Source organism: Thermothelomyces heterothallicus (genome assembly GCF_042370625.1).
Source record: "Thermothelomyces heterothallicus CBS 202.75 unplaced genomic scaffold P884_scaffold_18, whole genome shotgun sequence".
Classification (NCBI taxonomy): domain Eukaryota; kingdom Fungi; phylum Ascomycota; class Sordariomycetes; order Sordariales; family Chaetomiaceae; genus Thermothelomyces; species Thermothelomyces heterothallicus.
In genome coordinates, this window is record NW_027192579.1 from 92,719 (window position 1) to 119,325 (window position 26,607).

The 26,607-nt window shown below is 56.6% G+C and overlaps 9 protein-coding genes across 9 annotated transcripts; 3 read left to right on the forward strand and 6 right to left on the reverse strand.

Moving 5' to 3' along the window:
- Nucleotides 1-3,164: 3,164 nt before the first annotated feature.
- On the forward strand, nucleotides 3,165-6,235 carry P884DRAFT_41780 (glycosyltransferase family 2 protein). Its single transcript, XM_069445882.1, has 2 exons — nucleotides 3,165-3,370; nucleotides 3,490-6,235. Exons 1-2 carry the CDS (start codon nucleotides 3,299-3,301, stop codon nucleotides 6,148-6,150), a joined length of 2,733 nt encoding a protein of 910 aa, XP_069295948.1. The 5' UTR covers nucleotides 3,165-3,298; the 3' UTR covers nucleotides 6,151-6,235.
- Nucleotides 6,236-7,374: 1,139 nt separating this feature from the next.
- On the forward strand, nucleotides 7,375-8,855 carry P884DRAFT_41795 (uncharacterized protein). The gene is made up of 3 exons (XM_069445883.1): nucleotides 7,375-7,499; nucleotides 7,629-7,878; nucleotides 8,153-8,855. Exons 1-3 carry the CDS (start codon nucleotides 7,470-7,472, stop codon nucleotides 8,716-8,718), a joined length of 846 nt encoding a protein of 281 aa, XP_069295949.1. The 5' UTR covers nucleotides 7,375-7,469; the 3' UTR covers nucleotides 8,719-8,855.
- Nucleotides 8,856-8,973: 118 nt separating this feature from the next.
- P884DRAFT_261668 (uncharacterized protein) lies at nucleotides 8,974-9,760 on the reverse strand (the record flags this gene model as incomplete). The annotated part of the gene is made up of 1 exon (XM_069441578.1): nucleotides 8,974-9,760. A coding segment is annotated over exon 1 (238 nt), but the record flags the coding sequence as incomplete, so codon positions are not given.
- Nucleotides 9,761-11,785: 2,025 nt separating this feature from the next.
- P884DRAFT_286204 (uncharacterized protein) lies at nucleotides 11,786-12,475 on the reverse strand (the record flags this gene model as incomplete). The annotated part of the gene is made up of 2 exons (XM_069443815.1): nucleotides 11,786-12,144; nucleotides 12,324-12,475. The coding sequence occupies 2 exons, from the start codon at nucleotides 12,473-12,475 to the stop codon at nucleotides 11,808-11,810; spliced, it is 489 nt and encodes a 162-aa protein (XP_069295951.1). The 3' UTR covers nucleotides 11,786-11,807.
- Nucleotides 12,476-13,224: 749 nt separating this feature from the next.
- P884DRAFT_330911 (uncharacterized protein) lies at nucleotides 13,225-14,874 on the forward strand. Its single transcript, XM_069445705.1, has 2 exons — nucleotides 13,225-13,707; nucleotides 13,822-14,874. The coding sequence occupies exons 1-2, from the start codon at nucleotides 13,480-13,482 to the stop codon at nucleotides 14,599-14,601; spliced, it is 1,008 nt and encodes a 335-aa protein (XP_069295952.1). The 5' UTR covers nucleotides 13,225-13,479; the 3' UTR covers nucleotides 14,602-14,874.
- Nucleotides 14,875-14,929: 55 nt separating this feature from the next.
- Nucleotides 14,930-15,685, reverse strand: P884DRAFT_261672 (uncharacterized protein; the record flags this gene model as incomplete). Its single annotated transcript, XM_069441579.1, has 1 exon — nucleotides 14,930-15,685. A coding segment is annotated over exon 1 (248 nt), but the record flags the coding sequence as incomplete, so codon positions are not given.
- A 100-nt stretch (nucleotides 15,686-15,785) lies between these two features.
- P884DRAFT_41838 (CTLH/CRA C-terminal to lish motif domain-containing protein) lies at nucleotides 15,786-19,321 on the reverse strand. The gene is made up of 6 exons (XM_069445884.1): nucleotides 18,207-19,321; nucleotides 17,901-18,127; nucleotides 17,561-17,700; nucleotides 17,042-17,134; nucleotides 16,274-16,988; nucleotides 15,786-16,034 (listed from the first exon to the last, which is right to left on the reverse strand). The coding sequence occupies exons 1-6, from the start codon at nucleotides 19,148-19,150 to the stop codon at nucleotides 15,835-15,837; spliced, it is 2,319 nt and encodes a 772-aa protein (XP_069295954.1). The 5' UTR covers nucleotides 19,151-19,321; the 3' UTR covers nucleotides 15,786-15,834.
- A 1,485-nt stretch (nucleotides 19,322-20,806) lies between these two features.
- P884DRAFT_301184 (INO80 complex, subunit Ies4) lies at nucleotides 20,807-21,717 on the reverse strand (the record flags this gene model as incomplete). Its single annotated transcript, XM_069444836.1, has 2 exons — nucleotides 20,807-21,197; nucleotides 21,305-21,717. 2 exons carry the CDS (start codon nucleotides 21,715-21,717, stop codon nucleotides 20,807-20,809), a joined length of 804 nt encoding a protein of 267 aa, XP_069295955.1.
- A 3,261-nt stretch (nucleotides 21,718-24,978) lies between these two features.
- On the reverse strand, nucleotides 24,979-26,233 carry P884DRAFT_261680 (Mss4-like protein). Its single transcript, XM_069441580.1, has 3 exons — nucleotides 25,728-26,233; nucleotides 25,360-25,568; nucleotides 24,979-25,278 (listed from the first exon to the last, which is right to left on the reverse strand). Exons 1-3 carry the CDS (start codon nucleotides 25,846-25,848, stop codon nucleotides 25,201-25,203), a joined length of 408 nt encoding a protein of 135 aa, XP_069295956.1. The 5' UTR covers nucleotides 25,849-26,233; the 3' UTR covers nucleotides 24,979-25,200.
- Nucleotides 26,234-26,607: the final 374 nt, after the last annotated feature.

Consider the following 26,607-nt stretch of genomic DNA (forward strand, 5'->3'; position numbering starts at 1 on the left):
AAAAAAAAAAAAAAAAAAAAAAAAAAAAAAAAAAAAAAAAAAAAAAAAAAAAAAACTTTCTCGAAAGATTCCTTCTTTTGGGGGAAGGAAACCGCAACATGCTCATTGCGTAAGCCTGGTCCATTGCAGGTGGAGGCAAGGCGGGTATCTCCGCTCTTCGCACTTCGGCAATGTTGGTTCTGGATGTCACCAAAGACGGCACATCAGTGGCTTATATGGACTGATGGCGCACAATCTTTCGCAAAGCTGACACACACGAGGTTTTAGCCTGATACTGCAGAATTCAGAGATATCTCTGGTGCGCACGACGGCTTGACGCTTAAGACATGATATATATATATATATCTGGGGAGTTGGGTTGTTCACGGTCAACGTAAGAGGCGGTGGCGGAGGCGAGACCATAACGTCCAACCTCTCCATCCTCGGGTAGTCAAACAATGAGGTTATCAGTCCTTCAGGAGCAGCGAATCGCTCGTGTACTCCGTACAATACCGAATCATCTGTCCCGATCTCAGCCGCTCACCATAACGAGAGCCCTGGGCAGGCCAGGCGAGCTATTCGACTTGTCGAGGCAGGGCCGTTGGGGCCAATGCTAAGAAGGTGTTGGTTCTTGCAGGCATGGAGAACCTAATGCGGCTGGATCAATATAGAAGGGTGCATCCTGGTTGGGCTCCAAGCCAACGAGGAAAGAGTTAACCACGGAGCAGCAGCTCCCTGGAAGTGACAGGAGGGAAAGAATGGGGGCGGCGATGATATAGTCATAATCCGCTGAGTACACCATAGTTTCCGTGCGGCCGAACAAGACCAAAGAGGCTGGCTGGCAAGCCCGGCTGGCGCGGTTCTTTGCCCGCGACTAACTCCACAGGATTGTATTTATGGACATACTACGTCCGTACTGCTGTTTCGCTGGAGTGGCGCACAGCACAGTGCCGTGTTATGTCAGACACGCGACAGCACCGTGGAGGTTGGATGCCTCCAGCAAACGGTTGGCCCACTTGCATCTCTGCAGGGGGTTTATTGGTTGATGGGGCGAGCCTCATGCGAGAGAGGCGAACCATCGCTCGTCGAGAGAGCAGGAGCAGACGAAAAATTTTGCTCCTTCATGCTGACACACCTACCTATGTAACTACGTACTAGCGCTGCTCAATAGCGAGTTTTCGCGCCCCCAACTCAGCCTCACAGCGTGTCGAGGTCATGTACCAGCAAAACGGATAGTTAGCAACCAACAAGCGACCCGTCGCTGGCTGACGGCGGCCTTGAACTTTGTTGTTGGCTGCGGCCCACGGTGAGATCCGCCAGCAGAGCAGAGGGGGACAGGCTTGGCGGTCGGGAGGTTGGGCGACCCTCTTCTATTTTTGGCCGACCCGGTCCCTTTGACATGATTTCCATGAAATCCTGAGCCCGTAGGGTCGCCCTCATGAAGATGACGGATCTGTACGGACCGTACAGAGTAGTTATATAGTCCGTACATTTCAGCGAGAAGATGTACCAGATCAAAAAAAAAAAAAAAAATGGCACAAGGGCCGTAGATCTATCATCACTTCAGCAACATTAACTATGTCGTGTTCGGAAATTTCCTTGCTTCTAGTTCACACACCCAGCATCACATGTGGCGAGAAACGGGACTGTGCATCAAAACTGCGTTGTGCTTGTGACTGACTACCTGCAGTTGGTGCCGGCTCTTTTCGACATGCAGATTGTGATCCTTTGCGTCGTTCACGATGGGAGTGTTGCATCGCGTTTCCTTGTTGCAGTACGGATACCTACGTGTACCTACCCTCACCACCTTCTTTGCGTACTGCACCTCGGTTATTCGTCGCAACCTGAGAGCCAAGCCACAGTTTTCTGGTTCGCTGCCTCGGATCTTGGGTGTGTCCTTACTGCGTAGAGGTGCAGATGTGGCTCGCAGTCAATTGTTCGGATACTACTATTATTAGGGAGACTGGCCAGCCGGTTGGCAGGTGTTAACAACCGTGAATCCAATGGAGTTCGTCCTGAATCACGAAATGCCCTAAAATGGATGGAGGGATGACTGTGGGTGCTGTTTCAGGCAAATTCATCGCATGGACAGGAAGCGCGGTGAAATAATCCTGTTCGTGTCCATCACCGCTTCGAACATCTGAATGGCGGTCGAACCCTCAGGCCCCAGATCTCAAGAAATTCATGTTTGGAGACGGAATAAAATTAGATCCAGGGGAAAATGAAAAAAAAAAGGATACAAAAAGAAAAGAGGGGAAAAAAAGGAGTACAAGACCCTCAAAAATGACGATCCCTCGTATGCACGAGGCAAAATGCACAGTGTCTTTCGGGCTGGCTACTGCAGGTGCATGGGAAAAGGGTCGTCAATTGAGACCCTGCTGAGAGACGCAGTCGAACTGACGCACACGGAAGAAGCTGCAGGTAACTAGTTCACAACTACACTAAGAGTGCAAAACATGGGGATGCCTAACGTGATGTCGCGGCGCGCCCCAGACGTGTCTGTTTATTCCTCTCTCTGCAGACACATCGACATTGCGGGCAATAAAGACAATGGGACTGAAACCATGAACATCCCAGAGGGGAGAAACGAGAGTTCGAGAAGGGCGGGTGGTGCTTGGCGGTCAGGGGCTGCGGGTCGGGAACGAGGTGGCAGTGGGCCGTGATGCTAACTTTTCTCCTGGGGATTTGCTGGTGTTGCTTGGATGCTGCTGGCTAGGACCCGAGCCACTTTCGCGGTCGCAGCCATCCCTGGGCTAGCAAGAAGCGGGCGAGGCAACGCAGTGTGTGGGGCCTTGTTCTGGATCCCTACCGCTCAGCCACAAGCCTGCTTCGCCAACTTCATATTACAGACGGGGGACCTCTCCTGAGCTTTTGAAACGGAATTTTTTTGGGCTTGGTTCTCCTCACCGTCGCTTCTTGAGCAACACCCATTGTTGTTGCTTGGCTGGGAATTTTATCGGAGGCTGTCTTTATTCCCTTTTTTTTTTCTTTTTCTTCCAACTTGGGCCCGCCCTCTCGCGACCTTGACGCCGCCCACTTGTGCCGCATGACCCCCCGTTGGCTAGCAATTGGGTACTGGTACCTACTCTAGCCCAAAAATCAACACCCGAAACCTGCACGGGGCAACGCTAGCCAGCTGACCCCGAACTTTCTCGTCGGACTGTATTATTCTAGCTCGACAACTGCCGGAGCGTTGACTTTGACTGCTCTTGCTCCTGCCCATCGATACCAACCACAGCATCGGTTTTTAACATCCCGGCACCGCGACTGGTCCGCTGTCGAGACCGACATCTCGCGCGGAGGCGAGTAGCTTGCAATCATGGCATACCACGGCCAGGGAGATGGCTACGAGGGCCACCCGATGCAGGATCTCCCGGCGCATCACGGCCAGGTGTGTTTCCTGTTGTTGTTTGGCGGCGGTGGTGATGGTGGTGATGGTGGTGATGATGCTCTCGTCTTGGACCGACGGGAAAGAGGAAGACGCTAGATGCTGACGCGCCGTTCTTGCAGCACGAAGATGACTCGCATGCCGCGCTCCTCAACCAGAATCAGGCGTACGACCAGGACCGCCTGGGCGCCCACACCCCGCCGGTGCGCCCCGTGTCGGCGTATAGCCTGACAGAGTCGTACGCTCCGGGCGCCCAACTAACACGGCCCGGCATCGGTGCCACATCCACCCCACCCCCCCACGGCGGCACAGAGTATGGCGGCGCGTCGGGCTACTACCCGCCGCAGTTCTCGGCCGATCCGGCATACAGAATGTCCTCGGTGGACTCGGACGAGAGCTGGGTCCGCCGGCAGCAGCCCAACGTCGCGCCCACCGGCGGTCTCAAGCGCTACGCCACCAGAAAGGTCAAGCTCGTCCAGGGCTCCGTCTTGAGCATCGACTACCCCGTCCCCAGCGCCATCCGGAATGCCGTGCAGCCCCGGTACCGCGATGAGGAGGGCAACAACGAGGAGTTCTTGAAGATGCGCTACACGGCGGCCACCTGCGACCCTAACGACTTCACTCTCAAGAACGGCTACGACCTGCGCCCGCGCATGTACAACCGGCATACCGAGCTCCTCATCGCCATCACCTACTACAACGAAGACAAGGTCCTGCTGGCGAGAACGCTGCACAGCGTCATGCAGAACATCAGGGATATTGTGAACCTCAAGAAGTCGTCGTTCTGGAACCGCGGCGGCCCGGCGTGGCAAAAGATCGTCGTCTGCTTGGTCTTCGACGGTATCGAGAAGGCGGACAAGAACGTGCTCGACGTGCTGGCCACCATCGGCGTCTACCAGGACGGCGTGGTCAAGAAGGACGTCGACGGCAAGGAGACGGTCGCCCACATCTTCGAGTACACCACGCAGCTCTCCGTCACGCCCAACCAGCAGCTCATCCGCCCGATCGACGACGGGCCGAACACGCTGCCCCCCGTCCAGTTCATCTTCTGCCTGAAGCAGCGGAACAGCAAGAAGATCAACTCGCATCGCTGGCTGTTCAACGCTTTCGGCCGGATCCTGAACCCCGAGGTCTGCATCCTGCTCGACGCCGGCACGAAGCCGAGCCCCAAGTCTCTGCTCGCCCTCTGGGAGGGCTTCTACAACGACAAGGATCTCGGCGGCGCCTGCGGTGAGATCCACGCCATGTTGGGCAAGGGCGGCAAGAAGCTGCTCAACCCGCTGGTGGCGGTGCAGAACTTCGAGTACAAGATCTCCAACATTCTGGACAAGCCGCTCGAGAGCGCCTTCGGCTACGTCAGCGTCTTGCCGGGCGCCTTCTCGGCGTACCGGTTCCGGGCCATCATGGGCCGTCCCCTGGAGCAGTACTTCCACGGCGACCACACGCTCTCCAAGATCCTGGGCAAGAAGGGTATCGAGGGCATGAACATCTTCAAGAAGAACATGTTCTTGGCCGAGGACCGTATCCTCTGCTTCGAGCTGGTCGCCAAGGCGGGCCAGAAGTGGCACCTGAGCTACATCAAGGCGGCCAAGGGCGAGACCGACGTGCCCGAGGGCGCGCCCGAGTTCATCAGCCAGCGCCGTCGCTGGCTGAACGGCTCGTTCGCCGCCAGCTTGTACTCGCTCATGCACTTTGGGCGCATGTACAAGAGCGGCCACAACATTGTCCGCATGTTCTTCTTCCACATCCAGCTCATCTACAACATCCTCAACGTCATCTTCACCTGGTTCTCCCTGTCCTCGTACTGGCTCACGACGAGCGTCATCATGGACCTCGTCGGCACCCCGGTCCCCGCCTCGGAAACGTCGTCGGAACACCACGCCTGGCCGTTTGGCGACTCGGCCACGCCCTTCATCAACGCGGTCCTCAAGTACATCTATCTGGCATTCGTCATCCTGCAGTTCATCCTGGCGCTCGGTAACCGGCCCAAGGGCTCCAAGTGGACCTACATCACCTCGTACATTGTCTTTGCCATCATCCAGGGCTACATCATCGTCCTCTCGGCGTACCTGGTGGCCCAGGCGTTCAAGACGCCGTTGAGCGAGCAGATCCAGGTGGACAGCGCCGAGAACGCGCTCAAGTCGCTGTTCGGCGGTACCGGCGCGGCCGGCGTCATCCTGGTCGCCCTCATCACCATCTACGGCCTCTACTTCCTGGCCTCCTTCATGTACCTGGACCCGTGGCACATGTTCCACTCGTACCCGCACTACATGCTGCTCATGTCGACCTACATCAACATCCTGATGGTGTACGCCTTCAACAACTGGCACGACGTGTCATGGGGTACCAAGGGAGCCGACAAGAACGACGCGCTCCCGTCGGCGCAGGTCAGCAAGGGCGAGAAGGACGAGGTGGTTGTCGAGGAGATCGACAAACCTCAGGAAGATATCGACCAGATGTTCGAGCAGACGGTCCGCCGCGCCCTCGCGCCCTTCAAGGAGGAGGAGAAGCCCGAGCCCAAGGACCTCGAGGATTCGTACAAGTCCTTCCGGACCATGCTCGTCGTCTCCTGGCTCTTCTCGAACTGTCTGCTCGCGGTCGTCATCACCAGTGATAACTTTAACTCGTTCGGCATCGGGGTGAGTACTACTACTACTACTACTACTGTTACTACTACTACTGTCCTGGGGCTTGTGATGATGAAGAAGAAGAAGAAGAAGAAAAAGAAGAGAGCCCGAGACGACGACGCAGGAAGTATAATACTAACTCTCTGGTTCCTCTAGCATTCCGCGACCAAGCGCACCGCCTGGTTCTTCAAGTTCCTGCTGTTCGCCACGGCCGCCCTCTCGATCGTCCGCTTCATCGGCTTCCTGTGGTTCCTCGGCCGTACCGGTATCATGTGCTGCTTCGCCCGCCGTTAAGCGCACGCGGGCGCGAGGCCATATCAAGCAAAATGCAGGCGCCCCTCCTCCCTTGTCTCTCGGCAACCGTTGGCCGGTCGGTCGGTGCTGTGTTGATCAGGAAACCGGGCATGGGATCGAGAGAGGAAAGAGAGAAAGAGAGAGTCTTTACGGTCCGCGGGCGAGCTCTCTCCAAAACTCCTCATTGCAGTATTTTCATTCTGCCGTGTTGGGATATTGTCTGCGTGCGTGTGCGAGAGAAATTCAAAAAAGATATCTGGGCATCTACTTTTTTGGGGGGAGGGGGGGCGGCGTTGTTCTTTTCAGCTCGTCTGCCGTGGGCTCTGATGTTGGGGGTAAATGCCTGTTTTGCTACTCTGTGTAGATGAAGCCTTTGGATCAGTAATGAAGATCGGATAATTTTGCCTGATATCAAAGGATGTTTGGTAGAGGAGGTGCGGCACGCAGGAACGTGCAGGCGCCAACTATTTGTACGCAGTTAAGTACGCAGTAGTTAACTGCAAGCAAATGGTCTGCTGCACCTTTGTTCTCGAGGACGATTGCTGATGCCAAACCTTATACACGTTAGCTACCAGCGACGGCTATCCAGCTCACTTTTGATGCAACATCTTCAATTTTTTTTTTTTTTTTTTTTGCCCTTTTTCTTTCCCCAGTGGTGCTGCTATCAATGCATTTCCAGCTGCTTGTTTTGGATAACAAGAGCTTCAAGTCAAGCATATCCCCGGGGACTTTGGGTATCCGTCATGGACGACCTGATCCGGGTTCTGGGGTCGTTGAATTCCCCCATCGTGCATCCGTTCTGCCCTGAACTGCTCTAGACGCGCACAACCTTTTGACAGATCTCGGAGGTCTGTGCTCGGCCAATGAAGAAGGAACGCTGGGGTTGTGCTCCTCCCCCGGAGCTTGGCAACGGTTCCCGGCGCGCTGAGAAAGATGCCTCGGCTCGGCTTCCCGGGGGGGGATTAACCCTCTGTCAAACCTACCCGGCATCTCGTTACCCCCCCCATCTCAAACCACAGCATCGGGAACTGTTAACTGTCGGGCGATACTCCGTTTGCACTATATATTCAAGTCTCTAAGCGAATTTCAGAAATTTGCGAAAGAGCTTAGATTTAGATTTGACGTTTCGTATAGTTATTCTTCTGCTACCTCTTTTTTATTCAAGCATTAATTAATATATCATGGATATTCAATCCCTCTATTCCGTCAAGGTAAGCCACCCGCCCGCCATTTATGACAGCTTTTCAGAGAACAACGCCATAGACAAGGCCCGTCTAAGCTGCTCGACTGACCCCGTCGATCGTTGATTTCTCTTTTTTTTTTCTTTTCTTTTCTTGCAGGACAAAGTCGTCCTCGTGACCGGCGGCGCCAAGGGCATCGGCCGGATGATCTCGGAGGCCTTCGTCGTCAACGGCGCCAAGGTCTACATCGCCTCGCGCGACGCCGCCGCCTGCAAGGCCGCCTGCGCCGAGCTCAACGCCCTGCCCAACGTCCGCCCGGGCTCCGCCATCGCCCTCCCCGCCGACCTCTCCTCCCTGGCGGAATGCCAGCGCCTCGCTGCCGAGCTCTCGGCGCGCGAGAAGAAGCTGCGTACGTGAGATCCCTGTCTACCCCTTCCTCCCCCCTTCTCTCTCTCTCTCTTTTTTTTTTTTTTCGTTCCACCCTTTTCTTTTCCCTTTATTTGTTTCATGTTGCGTTGCGTCCTCTGTGATGAAAGAGAGGAGGGTTTGAGCGGGAAGAGCACAGGGGAAGAGACAAGAAAAGAAAAGCAGAAGACTTACAAGGTTTTCTCGTCAACGGCCCCCTCCCGCGGAAGTGGTTGGGGGCCGCCAAAGAGAGAGAGAGAGAGAACACAAGTAAACAGACGTCCTCGTCAACAACTCGGGCGCCACTTGGGGCGAAGCCTACGATAGCTATCCGGACTCGGCCTGGACCAAGCTCCTGACGCTCAACCTGCAGCGCGTCTTCACGCTCACCCAGCTGCTGACGCCGCTGCTCGAGGCGGCCGGGCAGGCGTCCAAGACGGCCGGGACCGAGGGCCGGGGCGAGGGCGAGGGCGTCGTGATGGACCCGGGACGCATCATCCACATCGGGTCCATCGACGGGCTGCGGGTGCCGCAGCTGCCGACGTTCGCCTACAGCGCGACCAAGGCCGGGTTGCACCACCTGAGCCGGCACCTGGCGGTGGCGCTGGGCCCGCGCGGCGTGACGAGCAACACGCTCGCGTGCGGGCCCTTCCCCAGCAAGATGATGGCCGCCACCCTGCGCGACTTTGGCGACGCCATCCGCGCCGCCAACCCCCTCGGCCGCATCGGCACCCCCGCCGACGCCGCCGGCGCCTGTCTCTTCCTCGCCTCCCGCGCCGGCGCCTTCGTCAACGGCGCCACCATCGCCCTCGACGGCGGCGTCTCCCTGGTGAGCAAGATCTGAGCCTTCGAACCGACCTCTCCGCTCCGGGGGCAGTGCTTCTTAGTGGTGGTGGTAATGGTGGTGGTGGTGGTTCATGTGCGAGAGAGGGTTTAATGGGAAAAGACACGACGCTGTACATTATTACGCACTCTCATCTCGCGCAACGTCCTGTTTTGTTCGCCTCGGGTTTGTACAAACACTTGGGAAACTTGGGAACTGTCCGGATTTGCTTCATAGGGCACCTCGGGTGAGAGGGGTAGAAAACACTCTCTATCGCCCCTGTGTATGCCATGTCCTAGCCGAGAACGAGAAGAGGGAAAGAAACGCGGCTTATGGAGCACGACAGAATCCCGACGATAACATGATGATGATGATGAACCTCCGTTGTCCCGCACCCTTCCCTGAGCGAAAAACCCCACGATGCCTTCCAAAGATGAACCCCCGGTTCCAAATTACGCCCGCCAGTCGAAAGGGGAATAAACAACAAAAGGAAAAGGAAAACGCCCGTGAGATCATCCAAATCCATAACCAACGTCCCGTGTATGTTCCCCGGAGAGAGATAGGGAAAATGTTGGTCTAGTAAAAACCAGGGTATCCGACCGACCACCTGCCGCCGCGTAACTGACCATTCCGGTCCCGCACCGGTGCCGCCGTCTCGCCATTCTTTCTGGTGCCGGAGGCCAAAAAAAAAAAAGGATTGAGCCACGGATAGTCCTCTCCAATCCTCTATTCGAGTCTAATTCAGACCGACGCTCCCAAAGTCCCGCATCAGCACCGCCATCTGCGCTCGTTTCGCGGCCTCGGCCACAAGGGTGAACTCCTTGAGGAAGGCCTCGGTGGACGGGGCCTTGCTTGGCCTCGGCGCCGGCGGCACAATGTTGCCGGTCGGGGACGGCTGTGTCGTCGTCATCGTCGTCGTCGTCGACGACGATGACATGGCAGAAGGTTGGGTGCCGTTGAAGGTCGGCTGGGCGTCCATGATGGATATTAGCGACCGGGTAGGATTGAGTGCGTAGCTGGTATACTGTTGTTGTTGTTGTTGTTGTTGTTGTTGTTGTTGTTGTTGTTGTTGTTGCTGCTGCTGCTGCTGCCTCTGCTGAACCGACTTAGAGCAGAGCGAGCGAAAGAGGCCGAACGAGCGAGGAGGAGGGAGGGGTGGGGGTTGTATATGAACGACAGTCGCGCGGATGGGGAAGACGCAACCGTTCGACCGGGGCCCCTTTTTGTAGCTAGACCACTCGAGGGTGCTGTATGTACTCTAGTCGGACTAGGTGCTGTACGACCAGCGCCGCAATATATCTTCCTCCTCCGAATTCAAGGGAAGAAGAAGAAGAAGAAGAAGAGAGGGGACGGGGTAGGATGTAATAAGCCTCTCGGACTGAGAGCGTTGCAACACGCTGGGCCGAAAGCAGCGGTGACTTGGTGATATTGGAAGGAAGGGGGGAGGATCCCGGGGGAGAGCGAGGTGCAGCAGCCGACGGTGCGCAAACGGCCTAGATAAGCCTCTCGAGTGGCCGAACTTGGGCTGAACCCGTCTCGACCCGTTTGACTCGAGCCGAATACCGGGGCCGGTCTCGGGCTTTCAGACCCTCAGGCTCGGGCTGCAAACAAGAGGCGCGGAGGCGTAGGTGACGACAGCAAAGAGCCGGGCTGAGCAGCCAGGATTGGGAAGCCAATTTACGAGCAATCTGGCGTGCGGGCGGGACACTGCAGACGCGAGACGCAATGGGAGTAGTAGAAAAAGACGTTTGGCCGTGCAGACACACACACGGTGGAGATGGCGGTTGCCCCCCTTTTCCCTTTTGCTCCTTGGCGATTTAGGGCCGGCAATCGTGTGGGATGCGTGGGATGCGTGCTGCAGTAATACACGTCCAAGCTGTACGGTGCCGGCGAACGGTGCGGTTGCAGTGACAATCAGAAATAAAAGAGGTGTGATGTCCTGTAACGCAGACGGTGGCAGTCGGGCGGGCGCTGAGGCAAGATAGAGAAAGCAGGTATTGATTTGGTGTGTGCAACTGGGCGATTTGTTCCTTGCTTCTCGAGTTCCCTTTTTGCAAAATGCGGCGAGGCTGGGACCAAAAAAAAAAAAAAGGAAGATCGAGCTGGGAGAGGGGGTTCCCTCCTCGCAATCGACAAGAATGAGTGAGAGAGTAGAGGGGGGGCGCAGGCGATACGTAAGTTGTATGTATAGATATCACGGGTCACAGGCCCGTTATATACAACAAGGCAGAAATGCTGACATTGCAACAGGCCAGTAGGACGGAGCAGTGCAGCCTTTGCTTTAATATTTTTTTCTTTTTATCCTTTTATCTTTTTTTCGCTTGGCTTGTATCTTTCATGCCCTTTTCTTTCGCGGCCCGGCCTTTATCTCTTGACGTGGAGTACACCCTCCCATTGCGCCGAGCCCCAGAAGAATTGGCCGGGAGAAGGGCCGAACAGCCGCGCCCGCCCCAAAGTCACTCGGAACTCGGCGTCAAACGGCAGAACATACAGTACCTCGTGGTCCCTTTTGACCCCCACATTCGACACCCGGCTGCCCACATCTCCCTTTCGGGCCCCCATATGTTTTTAATTGTAAGTTTATGAAACCAGCGGCGTAGGAAACGAGGGGTAAGAAACAAGAAAGCGGATCTCCTTGGTCGAAGAAATGATATAGGCCGACACGGCAACGGCAGGGCGCGCACCCTGGCCAGTAACGAACAAGAACCGGGAATGGCCTCAACTGATTATCCGTGAAAATCGGATGTTTTCCTTCATTCAACCCCTTGTGTGTTATGCACCAACCGACGACAGATCCAGCAGGGTGCTACACTGCAAGGCGTGGTACACTTCTTGTCCCAGAGCCCGACTCCGTGTGTGGGATAGAGAGCGACCCTCTCGCACGCAGAGGCGGCCTATATCCGGCAAAACTTCGCCTGTGTGAAAATCGCAGATTGCGGACCTGCAGGATGCGATAACCAGACACCTGATCCGGGCTTGTCTGCCGTTTGGGATATCTCATGGGCGCCTACGTGTCGTTTGACCAGAGTACAGCTCTAGATGCTACGTGCTCCACAGGTTGCATGGCACGCAGCCTGTCGGGCGGATGAAGCAAGGCGACCTCGAGGCCCCTAAACGAGGACCTGAACCTGCAGCGGGCATCGAACGTAGCCAGGTCGACGGCGCAGGATATCTGCCAAGAGGTTTCTCGGATGGCACTGAGAGCGACGGAGGCTGACCTTCCACTGCTGGCCCCCGTTGCCATGCCCATGTCGTGCCCCGCTGCAGCCCAGTTGCCGATTGTTGAAGCATGTCTCCGTCGTTGGATTGCAGTTGGCCAGCGGCTCATCAGGACCTGGAAGATGCGTCGTGTCCGTTGATGTGGGTGCAGGGCTGTGGCGTCCGCCGGAGGTACTATGAGCGGCCGGGCTCTCTGGCTCCTTCGTCCGCCGCCGCGAGACGCGGGACCTTAGTCGGGTTTTTTGAGCCTCAGCGGATGCAAGCCAATGTCATGGTACCCGAGGACGGCCCTGTACTGTGCAGCCTAGTTTTCAGGATCGAGACCATCGTATGCCCGCCTGATTAACCGTTCGGCTGAGGCGGTATGCAAGCCCAAGTCGGGCGAGATTGCATAACAGCCACCGTACCCTGAATTCCCACCCGAGAATGTAACGCCGTCCAGTATCGCCTGATGTTGTCCCGGTGGATCTGTCAAACTGAACCTCTTCTCCCCTTCCCCACCGGGCTGGGCAACGCCCGGGGATGGGGTGGGTTTTGGCGTCGGATGGAAGTGTGGCATAACAATCGATCGCGATCACTTCTTCCGCCCCATTAGGCGTTGGAGATTCGATTTCCTGTCCAGAATGAAACAGCCAACGTGGTTCGACGGCTAACTCTTGCGAACCCTAGTGTACACTCTGCTTGAAGGTGGTGCTGTAGGGAGCTGGGAAGTGCGAGGAAAGAAGCTGTATTTTCAATCACCTCCTCGCCCGACAGTGGCGAAGAGGAGGGTTGCATTGTTCCTGGCATGCTGCCAGTCGAACAACTGCCCGTTTATTTCCGCCTCGAGAGCCGAAAAATCGTAGCCGTGTAAAGTACGGATTACTTAAAGGCTTTACATGTTGTGTATAGTTAAGCCATACACTTGTGCATGGCGCGCGGACTGCAAGCGTCGTACCAATTCATTTCAACGGGAGGCTGAACAGTCTCAAAGTTGGCGTGGTCCTGTGGGTTGGGTAGTTGCACCCGCAAATCAGTGGCCTCGAGGATCGCTGAGCCAAGGCGTAACCCGTAGGTTTGGGGCTAAAATCTGATCACTGGTGCGGTTCTGCTCGTTTTCGACCCCGGGGCGAGACACAGCTGCAATGTCCGTATAAGGAACAGAGTCACCGATCTCTTTCCTTTCCTTTCTTTTCTCATCTCTTCTTGTTTCTCTTTGGTAGCAGAGTTTGAATGGGGCACCCACTCGCCCTCCCCTCGGTCCTTCCGGCCCTCGACTTGGGCGCGAAAAAGCATGATTGAAAAGGGTAGGTACGCTCGGACCATATCCGGCGGTGCCTTCCGAGATCTCCGGGCGACTGCTGATCTATCCGTATGCAAGACGGGAGGCGGGCCCCACCCCGGTCGATGCAAGGCAATTCGCCTCGGCGCGGTCTGCGGAGTCTCGGTCGATTTGCACCACGCGCCGAGACCAAAACCGTTTCGAGAATCTAGCAATATTCTGGCGTTGCGGAACGCAGCACCAGCAGCAACACGGCGGGGCGCTCCTCTTTCCGCCGTGGCGAGTTTCTCGAATCATCAATCATGGCATCGATACCGTCCGCCGCGCCGAGCTGGCGCAAAATGCAGATTCCCCGGCCGTTGCAGCGACTGTTCGACTACTTCCCGCTGCGGATCTACGAACCCAACGAGTTGCCCGAGAGGTCGCAGCGACTCACATCAGGCGACCTCCCGACATTATATGTTTTCTCCACCGACTCGGACGCCCGGCTAGGCCTTCCGAGCTTCAACCCAGGCTGTCTCAAGTGGCAGGTAAGGCAGCTGACGCACCCCTTCCCCCACCTGCTCCCGCATTCTTTTCCTCCCCCCCCCCCCCCTTCTCTCCCACAGAGTCATCGGTCCACGCTGACACACCATTCGTCTCAGACCCTCCTCCGTCTCGCTAACCTCGACTTCCGCATCCTCCCCTCGACAAACCACTCTTCGCCGACCGGCTCCCTCCCCTTCCTCCTCCCCCCGCGCACCTCGCCCACCGCCTCTCCGGCCCCGATCCCCGCCTCAGGCCTCCTCTCCTTCGCCCGCAAGAATCCCCGGCGACCTGGCAAGGCCGCCGACCTCGACCTCGACCTCGGACACCTCGACGCGGACCTGCCGCCCCGCGCGCAAGCCTACCTTGCCCTCATCACGCACTCCCTCCGCAACGCCTGGCTGTGCGCCCTGTACCTCGACCCGGCGCACGATGCCCTCCTGCGCCGCCTCTACGTCGACCCGGCCTCCTCGTCGCGCGCCGTCCGCGCCGCGCTGCTCCACCAGCTGCGCCGCGCCGCCGCCGAGCAGGTCGCCACCGCCAGCTCCGGCGGCGGAAAGGTCGTGTCGCTCGCGCCGGTGGACAGCGCCGACGGCATCGACGAGGAGGCGGTGTACCGGTCCGCAAGGGACGCACTCGACGCGCTGGCCAGCCTGTTGAGGGAGAGCGAGACGGCGTGGTTCTTTGGGACCGAGAGGCCGGGCTCCTTCGACGCCGCCTTGTTCAGTTATACGCATCTGATGGTGGAGTACATGTCTGAAGGAGAGGACACGGAGTCCGCGAAAGGGCGGGTGTCCCTGGGGCGGATGGTGAAGGAGGCCGGGAACGGGGAGCTGGCGGAGCACAGGGAACGGATGCTGGGAGTCGCGTGGCCCGAGTGGGACGGGTACCGGAGGTAGCAAACCCAACAACTACGGTCGGAGATGACCCGGCAACCGCTATGGCTTTTACCGGAGACAGGTAACGCGGCATAGTCGTGGTTGTAAATGTGTCCCGCATGTATGATGCTATAATAAAGGACGAAAAAAGAGAGATACCCCAATCTAGACCATCATCAATTCACTCACTCTGTTCTCGGGATGTGGCAAGTCGAGAAGGTGGTCAACAGGTAGACAATCCTTAAGAGTAGGCTGTCTGGGGACGGGAGACGAAATCAACAAAGTGAATCAACCATTGCCTGACCCTGATGTGCATGCGATGTGCTTGTGTTTGATACCAGAAGACCGTCTTCCCGACCGGATTACCCTCCCTCTCACGTCGCTTTCAGAAGAGGCAAATCCGAGGAATGAACGGAGCGAGTAGTTTCATGCTTTCTGTCTGCGCTATCTAGATCGAATACCTAACAAGGTAAGTGGAAGAGGGAGAGGGGTGAAGGACAGGGCCCAGTGTAAAATAAGGCAAGACCACCAAACCATCAACTCGACGCGAAGCCCACCAACCAAAAAGTCAAACATCTCCCTCAGAACCCAAAGCGATAAACGGCCAACAACAACAACAATGACGACGACGACGGCAACCTGCCAAAGTGAACCATACAGTAACGACGACACACCCAAAGTGCAGATCAAACTCATGCTGACTCGACCTCAACCAAGCCGGCGAGCCCTTCATAAAGCCTCGCATCCCCCTGACTGAGCTGAAGAGCACAGCGCTTGGTCAATCACCTTTCGAAAGGCAAGACGCAGATGACGTCGACCAAAGTCGAGAGTGAGAAGAAGACGAGGGTTAAGGGGGGAAAACAAAGAAAGAAAAGGAGTCAGAAGCTCTTACCGACCCTTCCAACGCCGCACCATGAGCGATGTGTATATGTAGCGAAGAGAAAAAACCATGCATCTCCCCACACCACACTCAAGGAACTTCCCAACCTTCTTCCTTTCCCCGCCTCCAGTCTCTTAACCCAGCGAAACTAGACACCAACACAGACCCTCACACCAGACGCACCGGAGCAGAACCTCGGGAAAAAAAAAAAAAAAAAAAAAAAAATAGGAGCTGCTATAAGTTAGCAGCGGGAGCAACCATTACCCCACCTTCCTGATGCCTACAAACCAACTTAACCGGCCGTACTACCTCGAAATCCCCATTGCTAACGTAACTACCCTCGCGCTGCCCACCTGCGGCTACACTGTTACGCATTATAACCCCATCGTTTCAACCCCTCTGCCCCCGCTCCCCGACCGAGCTGGACGAAGCGTAGTAGGGGGGATTTGCCGGATGACGTTGTCGATCGTGACAAACGCACCGTCGCCGCCGTCCTTGCGGAGCTCCTCGAGTAACACGCTGGTTTGAGCGTAGACGGTCTCAAGAGCTGCGCATGATGACTTGCCGAGGGACGCTGCAAAGAGACAGAGACGATTAGCATCGGCACTTCGAGAAGAGCTAGAAGGCTTGGCTCTGTGCGGGGCGGGATAAAAAAGGTAAGGGTAGAAACAGGGACAATGGTAAAAGGAGGATGCAGTCGGGGGAGGAATGGGGGAAGGGATGGAGAACGGACGGCATGCAGAAAGCGGTAGTGGTATACAAGGGAAAACCATCAAACCAAACATGAGCAAAAAGAAAGAGGGGGTGACTCACTTAGAATGGCACTATTCAATGCCTCGGCCACCGCCACTCGTCCACTCCCATCCAGCAGGTGCGCCACCTCCTTGACCTTCAGCGGATTGGGGTAGGCAAAGAGGGATGAGATCTCGTCCAGCTGCCTGGCAACCTCTGGATCCTGATCGGCTGCGAACTCTGCGCGCAGTTCCATGCCATACACTAGCGCCTCCTGCGATAGCTTACTAAGCCCAGCAGCCAGGTCATTGTCGCCGCTGCCATCTGCATCGCCCATGGCCATGTCCACATCCTCGCCATTCCCGTTAGTATTAGCGGAGGTGCCGCCGATGTCGCCAGCGCCAGCCTCGAGCATTTCCTCGTCGGTGTCGCCAGAGGCCAGTGCTTTGGAGTTAATGTGGCCGCTTCTCCGCTCCTCGAGCAACAGGTTGTGTTCGGCCTCTTTGCGAATCATCTCGATAAACTTGCGACACCGCAGACGGAAGTAGACCTGCTCGTTGTCCCGGAGGACGGTCGGATAGCAGGCATCCGTGTACTTCATGGCGCGGTCAATATCGCCTTCGAGCACGGCGCGCCGGATACGCTGCCGGTTGTGCGCGTCCTCGTCGTCGCGGATGCTGATGCCCTTGACAGGCGCCTGCGGGTCGAGCTGGAGAGCCGTCTTCTCGGCCTGCAACTCCTCTGCAAAGGCGCGCGCTGTCTCGACATATCCGTCGTGCTGCAGGAATTGGAGGACCTGATGATGCTGTCAATAGCACGTTGACGAGCTAGGGTTTTAGGAGAGCCTACCAGCTGCTGAATGAGGTCGGTCTCCGACAGCCCGGGCACGAGTTTGGACGTGTCGGCAAGGCGGATCTCGTCTTCAATCATCCTCTGTTGCCTCTGCTCCCAAAGAAGACGAGTCAGCAAGGATTGTGAACGGCACGGACGTTTTCGAGGCCGATGTGAAGAAGACGGCTCCATGATTGGAATTAACGTTGATAATGTTTTTGTGCAATCATCCGACCGAAGGTGAAGAAACCCGTTGGTACGGATGCAATGATGCTCATGCAGAGGAGCCCATATGGTGGTGGCGATAAAATTTGAACAACGGATCGGGGTTCTGGTGCAATTTGCATCCGCAGCAGCCGGATGCTCTTCCTGCACTCGCAGTTTTCCCACGTGCAAATCATCCCGCACTTAGGGAGTGGCACCAGCTGCGCCTTCCGCGAAATTCACAGATCTTTCTCGGCGTTGAAGGGAAGAAGACGGGAGGGAACCGGGCGCCGGGCCGATCGATGGCTCGGCACTGGTGCAGAGTGGACGTACCTTCATGTACCCGTCGATATCAAACATGAAGGGCCGCTGGCCAAAATTGGCCATGATGTGGTCCTCCTTCTTCTTGAGGCCAACGATGGGATATAGCTTTCCCTTAACGTCCTTGAAAGGAACATCTTTGAAGGCAATGGCTGTGTTGTGTTAGTCGTGTTCGTGAAAACCTCGAGCGTAAGAGCATGCGTAAAAAGGTAAAACAATTCGAGAGGGCACTGCATACATAGGGAAGACTAGATTGAAGACAAATAGGGGAACGGGGAGAAAAAAAAAAGGGGGGGGGCGGGGGTGGTGGTATTAAGGAGGTAACGGGGTTTCTTTTTGGGCTCCCACTTACGTAGTTCCCGGCCATTCTTCGTAAACAAAGCGTGGTTGAGCCGGAAATTGATTAGACACCCAACCGTGTCGCCTACGCCGAACGTGTCTGCGTACGCTTTCCCTACGTTTTGAGACGCGAAGGAGTGGCCATCATCGCCGTGGTAGCCCCAGGAGTCGGGCTCCCAGCCAGGCGCTCTAGATGTCGAGGTGTCTTTGCTCGCAAAACCGATGGCGATCTGGGGGGTCCTGTGCCGGACAAAGTCTGGTTAGCCTGGACCGTCCGCATAATTCAAACCTCCAGTATCCTCTGCCTCGGATCACGTACTTGATCTTGTCTTGCCGCCCGTTCAGCACCGTAATCTCAAAATAGTACACCCCGCATGACGGGGAAATGTAGTGGTCGGCCCGGATCGCGCTCGCCTCGTGTTCGCTCGACGCCCTTCCCGTGTGCCTGACCTCATAGCCGTCACCCAGGACCTCCAGAGCCGCTTCCTTATCGTCCTTGTTCCACCTCGAGGGGAGAGGGCTAACCGCGTCGTCGTCCTCAGCCAGATATATGGGCTTCTCCGCGGCGTCGAAAGCCACGCCCCTGCGGAGCGAACCAGAGATCTTCGAGCTGGTTGCGGACAAATGTGACGGGCTCCCGTTAGCGGTCAGACGACCGGACAAGGAGGAAGAAGATGCTACCGGCCCCCCCTTCGAAGAGACGGCGCTATCTCGCTCCGCAGAAATCCTCTTTCTGTGCTTCTCTTCCAGCTTTTGTAGGTATATGGTGCCCCGCAGATACGAGGGCGAGAGGAAACCGGTGCTGCTGATGTTGGGGATCGATGGGGCGGACGGGAACCGGATGTCTTCCCTGCTGACGGGGTCGTCGGGAAATACCGAGTCTTTGCTGCACATGTAGAGGTCGAAGGCGCGCGAGAAGTACGGGAAGCTCACTCCGAGGCGTGCTGGCCAGACGTCCTCGCCTAGCTCCTCCCCGCCCGAGACGGCTTCGTCCCTGCCCGGGATCTCGACCGGGGGAGCATTGAGTGCGTACGCCATGCCGGACGAGTACAGCCCGCTGGCCTGTGTCTGTTGTTCGGAATCAGGTGAAGGGTTGAGGAGATGCGAAAAGCCACCGGACCGGGTGGGACGAGTCAGGCCCGAGGGGTTGCCGGAAACGACGGATGCGTATGAGGGCCGGCGTGCGTTGAGCGGCGGCAGTCGACTAGACGCTAGAGGGTCGAAATCTGACCCGGCTTGCTGTTGCTGATAGGGATTGGTCATGATGAGGGGCTGTGTGAGCTGCCCAACGAGGGGAGCGGCGGAGGGGGAGTGCGCGCAGGAGCAGGTCACGTCACAGCCAAGTCAGGCCGGGGCGTTGTCCGGCAAGGAGCCTGCGGCGCGAGCTGTCCCCGAGGTGGGTTCTACCTTGCTGTCCCCTCGCCTGGTTCTGGGAGATGCTCGTTGGAAAAGGACGGTACTGCAGCGATGGAACGGGTGTGTATGGGCGCGTGCTCTATGGATAAGGCGGCAGTCAGGCCCAGTTCCGGGCTCTGGATGGTTCGGAGTGATGGGCCGGTGTCGTTTTCCCAACTCGGTCCTCGCTCTTGCGTCGCTATGTCATAGATGCGCAAATCGGTACTAGCCCGCCCAATGTTCTGCAGCGAAACGAATGGAACAGAGTGCGAGAAAACTCAACAGTGGGCCGTGCAAGCGGTGGCTCCGTTGTCTAATGGGTCAAAGGACGCTGGATTAGTCTTGAAGAGTGGGATAGAAATGGCATTCGATGATTTCCTGCTGTTCCTCTCTGATAACCCGGTGGTCACCCATGGCGAGAGGTCTGAGGTCGGTCCAGTCAGAATGGGGCCGTTTCAGCGGCTGGCACCTTCAAATCAGTGGGGTCATTTGGGGGTCGGGTGTAACTGGAAGCGAGGCGGGATCATGGGGTCCTGACGCTAAGCTGGGAACGGCCCAGAGCGCTTTGCGTGGCAATCGAGGCGCCAGAGCTGCCCGACAGTGGGCAGTGGAGGAGCTGCGTTGGGGGGAGGTCCACTTGGGCCCCCCTCTTCCGAGAGCCAGCCAATCAGAGGCCGAGGAGACGGAGATTGTGGGCTTCTTCCAGCAACAGCGAGGGAAAGGACCGGAACGACGCAATCCCTCTTGAGTGCTTGCTCAAACTGGAATGCTCCGAGAGGCCAGGCACGGCACCCAGCGCAGGGCAGAGGCGCTCAACCTGAGACAGCTTCTCCCGGGCAGGAGACAAACCCACGCTCCACGCCTTCGCAATTCCTAGTTCAAACCAGGCCTCTCTGGGCCTGCTTGCTCCCTGCTCGCTGGCATTCTCCGAAATTGCCAGCGACGCTGACGCTGGCGTTACGAGTAGTTACGAGTAGTTACGAGTCGTCACGAGGTCGGAGATCGCTACTCGCAATCAGAGGAGTCTCGATGACCAGGTGCCCTCTGTCCTCTGAATGGCCCCATCTTCGTCTCCCTTTTATGCGCAAGACTGCGAATTGCGGCAGATCCTTTAACCGGGGGAGAGCGCGTTCGGGGAAAGGAAATTGGGTTACGAATAGTTAATTAATGGCGACAAGTGCTCGAGAGTCCCGGTGGCTGTGGAAAAAAAAAGGGCGTGTAATAATTCCCTAGTCGCTAGAATCTGTCCCTCGCATACCTGCTGCGCCCCTAGACCATGCTAGACTTTTAGATTTGTACATACATTGCCAAAGCGGCCCTTTAGTGCCATCTCTCAAACTCCGAAACGCCATACCTGCCGAGTGTGCCGGGATGAGCCACGCAGCCAGCAATATTTGTGATCCTCCCTTTCCATTACCCAGCGTACAGCGCCCAAACCCCCCGTTCAAATGCCCGTTAACCACCCTAAACCCATGCGAACCCTGACATAGCAGCGGAGAAACAAAGTGCAAGAGATGAAACCGCTCAAACAGCGGCAACCGGGACCGGGGCCGGCGAGTTGTCGGCAGCAAAGCTCGGGGTGTCCTGCATCTCCACGTCCCCGCCATTGTTGCTTGCCTCGCTCTTGACTTGGCTGTTGTCCTCCTTGTTCTCCTTGTTGCTGCTGTCGGACGCAGGGGTCGAGCTGTCGGCAGATTCCTCGGGCCGGGCCTTAGGCGGCGCCGTCCACCGCGGGATCTCCCATACGACGCCCGTGAAGGTCTTGATGGTAAAGCCACCTCTGCTCCACTTCCGGCACGGCTTGCCGGACCGGTCCAGCGCTCGGAGGCCTGCGTTGATGGCGCCTTGGTTGGCTTTGGGACCGAGTTTATGTGCTGCCAGGGAGCCTCGGCCGCCTTCGATGGTTCCGTCCTCACTGTTGCCCAGGGTCAGCGTCATGTACGAAACGTGAACGGGGACGGGATGGTGTTGAAAGAGGGGAAGCGCAGTGCCATGGCCACTAACGCCCGAGACAACACGTACAGTCTCTGCTTCTTCTTGGGGCCTGGTTTCCCTCTGACTTTGGCCTCGCCACTGCCATTTGCGGCGGCAGTCGCACTCCTCTTGACCCCTTTCTTCTTGGGGCCTTCGGATGGCGGTCCCATGACGGCAGACTGGGATGCAGGGGTGCCTGCCGGAGGCGAGTTGGGAGTCGAGTCTGATGCGTTCTCGGTGCCAGAAGTAGCCGCTGCAGCCGGTGACTGCTTGGCCGGCGTGTCTTCCTCGACAAAGTCCGGGTCGACGATGGCCCGCAGCCGCTGTGGCGGCACCTTGAGGGTGACGAGGTAGGAGGAGCTCGGGGATGCTGCTGCACCCGTGACTGTTGGGCCGGCCGTGTTGCTCGATTTGCGTCGGTCCTTGGCCGCCGCCGCGGCGTTCTTGCTGGAGGGGGCCATGGCGACTAATTTTGAAAATTAAAAGAAATGTCGTTGATGCGGTGGGCGGCGATGTTGTGTTGGTGGCTGGGTGAGGAACGACGACGACGTTTAAGGAGGATGGTTCAGGAATGTAGAGGGAAAAATAGCTTTGTCACGGTAATGATGCTTTTGCCCAGGCGTGGATGGCTCGGAAGATGGGCGATCCACTGGCTGGGCGTGCAAGGGGCGCACACAATCAGCTTGGGGTGAGAATCTGCCGTATCGACTTTTGGCGTCGCACTTTTATTTCGCGTTCGGCGACAGCGGGCACGGGTTGGTTCCCTGCGGTCGGTGATGAAAGTGGTGATGCGGACGTGGTGGGCATTCGGTTAAGTTGGGAAATGGTGGAAAAGGAGGATCATGGACGGGTCTGGAAAAGTTTGGAGCCCTCGCAGCCATGGTGAGGCGGCGGGCGTCACCTGTTTTGCCTTCATGCTGCCAAAGAATCAGGTCCCGGCGGTCGACTTGTTCGCAGGAACCGAGGGGGACACTGCGCGGAGTCTCCAACAAGGGAGTCTCGTCTTTACTTTTTTTTTTGGGTATTACACGCATAACCCCAACCCGAAGTACCGCGGTACCTTCAGCTGAACTCTCGCGCCAATGGCAGCGCGTCCAGCGTCGGGGCCTGCTTGTCTCCTAAATTACCCATTTCAAGTGCGATTTTCAACATTGGTGGTCCGTCCGTCCGCTTGCCAGGCTTTTCCTCGTTTGTGGAGGGTTCGACACAATGTCGAAGTGCCGAGCTCGGGACTGGATCGGTCGGTTCAGGGCGCGCCCTGCTTTTCCCTCATTTTGCCCCCTTCTCCGTACACTAGTCAGATGGACAAACTGCGTACTCCGTACTGTACTCCATACATGACACGAGAAGGGCAGCCCTGCACGCAGCCAAGTCGGTCAGGTTGTGATGCAGGGGCCAGGATTAGGTCTTGAATGTGAGAACGACTCTGGAACTTAAGTGCCTGATGATAACCTCGACACTCCCACCCCTAGGCAGCAATTTGAGGGCGGCAACGAAGACGGACGAAATGACAGAATGTGGTGGTTCGTCTTCGGTGGCCGTCATCAACTGCGCCTTCCCGGCGTTGGGGTTTTCCCGCACATCACAACCGGCGCAGCCCCCAGTGCCAAACCGTTTTGGGCAATAACTAAATGGAATTCCGAATCACCTGCTGGATGGAGTCTTGCGCCGTATGGACACATCACTCCTGGAACGCCCGACCGATTCGACGAACCACAGCCAGCCAGATATCCCCCAAGTAATAATCATTAAAACTCTCTCGCTGGGTTCCCTGCCCAGTCCCGCGGCGCTTCAGCCGAGAGTCGGTTCCAGGGCCAGCCGCGCGATCTGGGGATACACTCCGACAAGACCAACTCACTGAAATGGTATCATCTTGTGTTTGGCTACATCCGCATACTGTTGCTGTTGCTACGACGGTCCATTGGCGCCTGGGTGCGAGGGCGATGCAACCAGCCAACCGATGATTGTTGGGGCGTCTCCGCCCACCATCAAAATCCTCCTTTGCGCCTGCTTACTTCCAAACCGCTGCAAACCTGGAAATCAATCGAATCCGAAGGGCCCGGTTTCGCGGCGCCAAATCCGTCTGCAGGGGACCGAAAGTGAATTATGTGAACGATGGATGCAATGAAGGAACGCAGGCTTGCTAGTGAATGCGGTCCCTGCAATCGATCATCACCCGTCGGCATCATCACCAACGATGACTCTGTTTCAGGTATCCCCTTGCGTGCCATGGCTTTTTGAAACATCCCCCAGTGCCGCGGCTCACGCTGCCGCAGTCGCACGCCAATCTCATTAGCATTTCAACTTACACATACCCCCGGCCGACTTCCAAGTTCGATGGATGCAAGTGCATCGGGCGGGTACGGAATGGGTGAACTCGACAGCTCGATGTCGCTGTATCAACCAACATCACCTACTGAACGGCCATAATCTCGGATCAATTATTTTCAGGCTGAATTTCTGCTGAGATATTGAATTCAAGACCCTGGGTAGACTTCCACACATCCCTCGAGGTGGACCTAAGTGCTCTTCTCTTATCAGGCTTAGATGATCCGGAGCGCTGTCGTCACTCCAAGTTGGCATGGTCATGACTAATCCAGGCTCGACAGCAGCCAGAGAGATTACTCCGGCTGGTGCGTCTCTGGAGCGAGAGATGTGCGGGCAACGGAACAAGCCTAGCGTGCTTACGAGGAGAGGGACCGTTAAGTCTCGTATTTTCATAAATGGCGAGTTCAATCCGAAGACATGCTCTTGGATCGACAAGAACACCGGCCAATATCCTGGGGGACGCTCATGCAACCGCCGTGTTGAACCCCCCAGCCTGGGTCGCAGAGCTGCTATCTCAGTTCCAGTTCGGCTTGGCCGGCTGCCTGCATCTTGTGCGGCTCATAACACACCGGACGAACCGGACGACTCAACGACCGGGTTGCTACCATCAACAGGACGTGTCGTTCTCTGCCTCCTTCCGAAGCCACCGTTGACGGTGCGACGAAGTCAGAAGCGGCCCTATACGGTTGAGGCGACGAGTGAGGAGATTCTGCCGGCTGTTGATGTCCTGGCTTTTCGCTGACTAACCTCATGTTTGGATGAGAGATTCGTCGTTACAACATTCAGCACGGCGAAGGGGCGACTGCCACTGCTGGGTCTACACACCCGGACACCAACAATAACCAGACCTGTACGGACAATGGCGGGCGTGACTAAGTCCAGCCTATCTACCTTTTCAATCTCCATCTTTCTGCTTTTTGCCTCCGTTATCCGCTCGGCTATCGACCCCTGATCGTCCGGCAACCTTGGTCTCCATTTCGAGTGATGCAACTATCGTTGCCGTTCTCGGTGCCGTCTTTTGTCACGGTTATCGGGGTCCCTGTCCCAGAATCCTCACACGGGGGTTTGGGAGGAAGCGGCAGTGCAAGGTCAAGTTCGAGGGGATATAGTTCCCTTATGAAACCTTGCAAGCTTTTTGGGCCGGTGTTGTTGTGTTGTTTTCATCACATATGGCTTGATCACTTCATTCTTCAGCCATGGCTGTCTATGTCACGACGTGAAACCGGTGTGTTATTGCCGAAGAGGATGAGGGTGCGATGTTGGTGATATGAGCGAATTCAGGAGACCGTAATGACAGCCACACGTGTCGTCACTCCAAGTGTCGCAGTGACTTCTGAGAGAGCGGCATGGAACATGCAGCACTTAAAATTTGGGTAAAGCAAGACAATGCGTAGGGACAATACACGGCCACTGGAATTAACCTACAGCCCAGATCTGTGGATTTGTTCTCTTCTCGCCATAACATCCAGCGATTTACGGCCTCAAACAAAACCTCTGCCCAGTCATAACACCCTAAGCACAGTCATCAGATGCTCATAGTCATTCTCCCGCCCCAAATTATAAGACGTCACCGTACAATCCTTTCCAATGCCGGAACCCTCTTTGGAATCATTACCTCACGGCATGTACTCGGCGACCTTCTCCAGCTTCTCCTGGCAGAACGGCAGCTTGCCGACGGCCCAGATTTCTTGGGTCTGTTACCAATCCTTGATTAGCCACTGCACCGCCAACCAAACATATCGCGAACCCTCCGTCGACGGGGAAGAGAGACATACCGGCTTCAGGGTCTTCTTGATCTCGGTGTCCAGGGTACCACCCTTGAGAGCAATGATCTCGGGGGCGGCGTCGGGGTCGTGGGCGATGGGCGAGCCGCACTCCTGGCAGAACCAGCGCCATACTGACTTGCCAGAGCTGCCCTTGCCCTCCCACTTCTTGAGGGGGCCCTTGACTTCGAGCTTGTCCTTGGGAACCACGACAACGAGAGCTGTTTTTGTGCAACATAGCATTAGTTCTGGGCTCGTTTTTGTCTCTGACGCAGTATCGGTCATGGAAGGAAGAAGAGGGGTGTGAAGAACGCCGGGGGTGGGGGTTGTTGGGTTGGGTTTTTTTTTTTTTTGGGGGGGGGAAAGGGGATAGAACGCACAGTAGGTCGAGCCCGATTGGCGCTGGCAGTCGTCGCAGTGGTCGTAGCCGGTGAGAAGAGGGGCATCCACGTCGGCCGAGTAGGTGACCGCCTTGCAGAGACAGTGACCGGTGAGAGGCATCTTCGGGTTTGGTCTATGATGTCGAGTCGAATCGGTTAACGCGTGGGTATCTTGGATGGACCAAGAACCGTTGGAAGGCAGAGTTCGCGAAGATGTTGGACTGATCGAGATGTCTGGGAAGATGGAGGGAGGGGGAAGGTCGAGACCAAGCTGTTAAATACTTGAGATCATCGAAAGGTTGGGGAGAAGCTTGCGGTGGGGTGGGAGATCTGTGCCTGCTAGTTCTGCCAGCCACGCAGGAGGCAGGTACTGTACGTGTACTCAGGACACAATCTCCGCAAGTACCTCCGAAGTTCTCGGAGCGACACGAGCTCACTGAGCTCGCTCTCCTGAAGTAGCTAGCTTGTTGTCTAGTCAGATTACGTAGCGCGTGGAAGTGATTTGGAATGTCATGCTAGCCGTCCACTTCGGCCTGCTCCATCCTGGAGTACATACATACTCCCGTCTACAAATGGTCGCTCAAACACGGTTCCTGACCCAGCTACCTTGACCTGGTGTTCGGTGGACGACAACCCCGAATGCTCGAGTCGATGTCTCAGAGCTCCACAAGTCTTATCAGAACTGCGCGACATGCGCGACAGTAAGTACTGGTATCTTGAGGTAGCACCGTATGTACATACAAGATGCCCCGCGCTAACCAGACTGCGGGGAGCTGGTTAGCGGGGACTAGCGTATGACTTCTTTGTTTCCGCTCCTCAGGTCCTTTTACATTGTATTCCCCTTAACTGCAACACCGTCGGCACAGTGCATTCTCGGGAA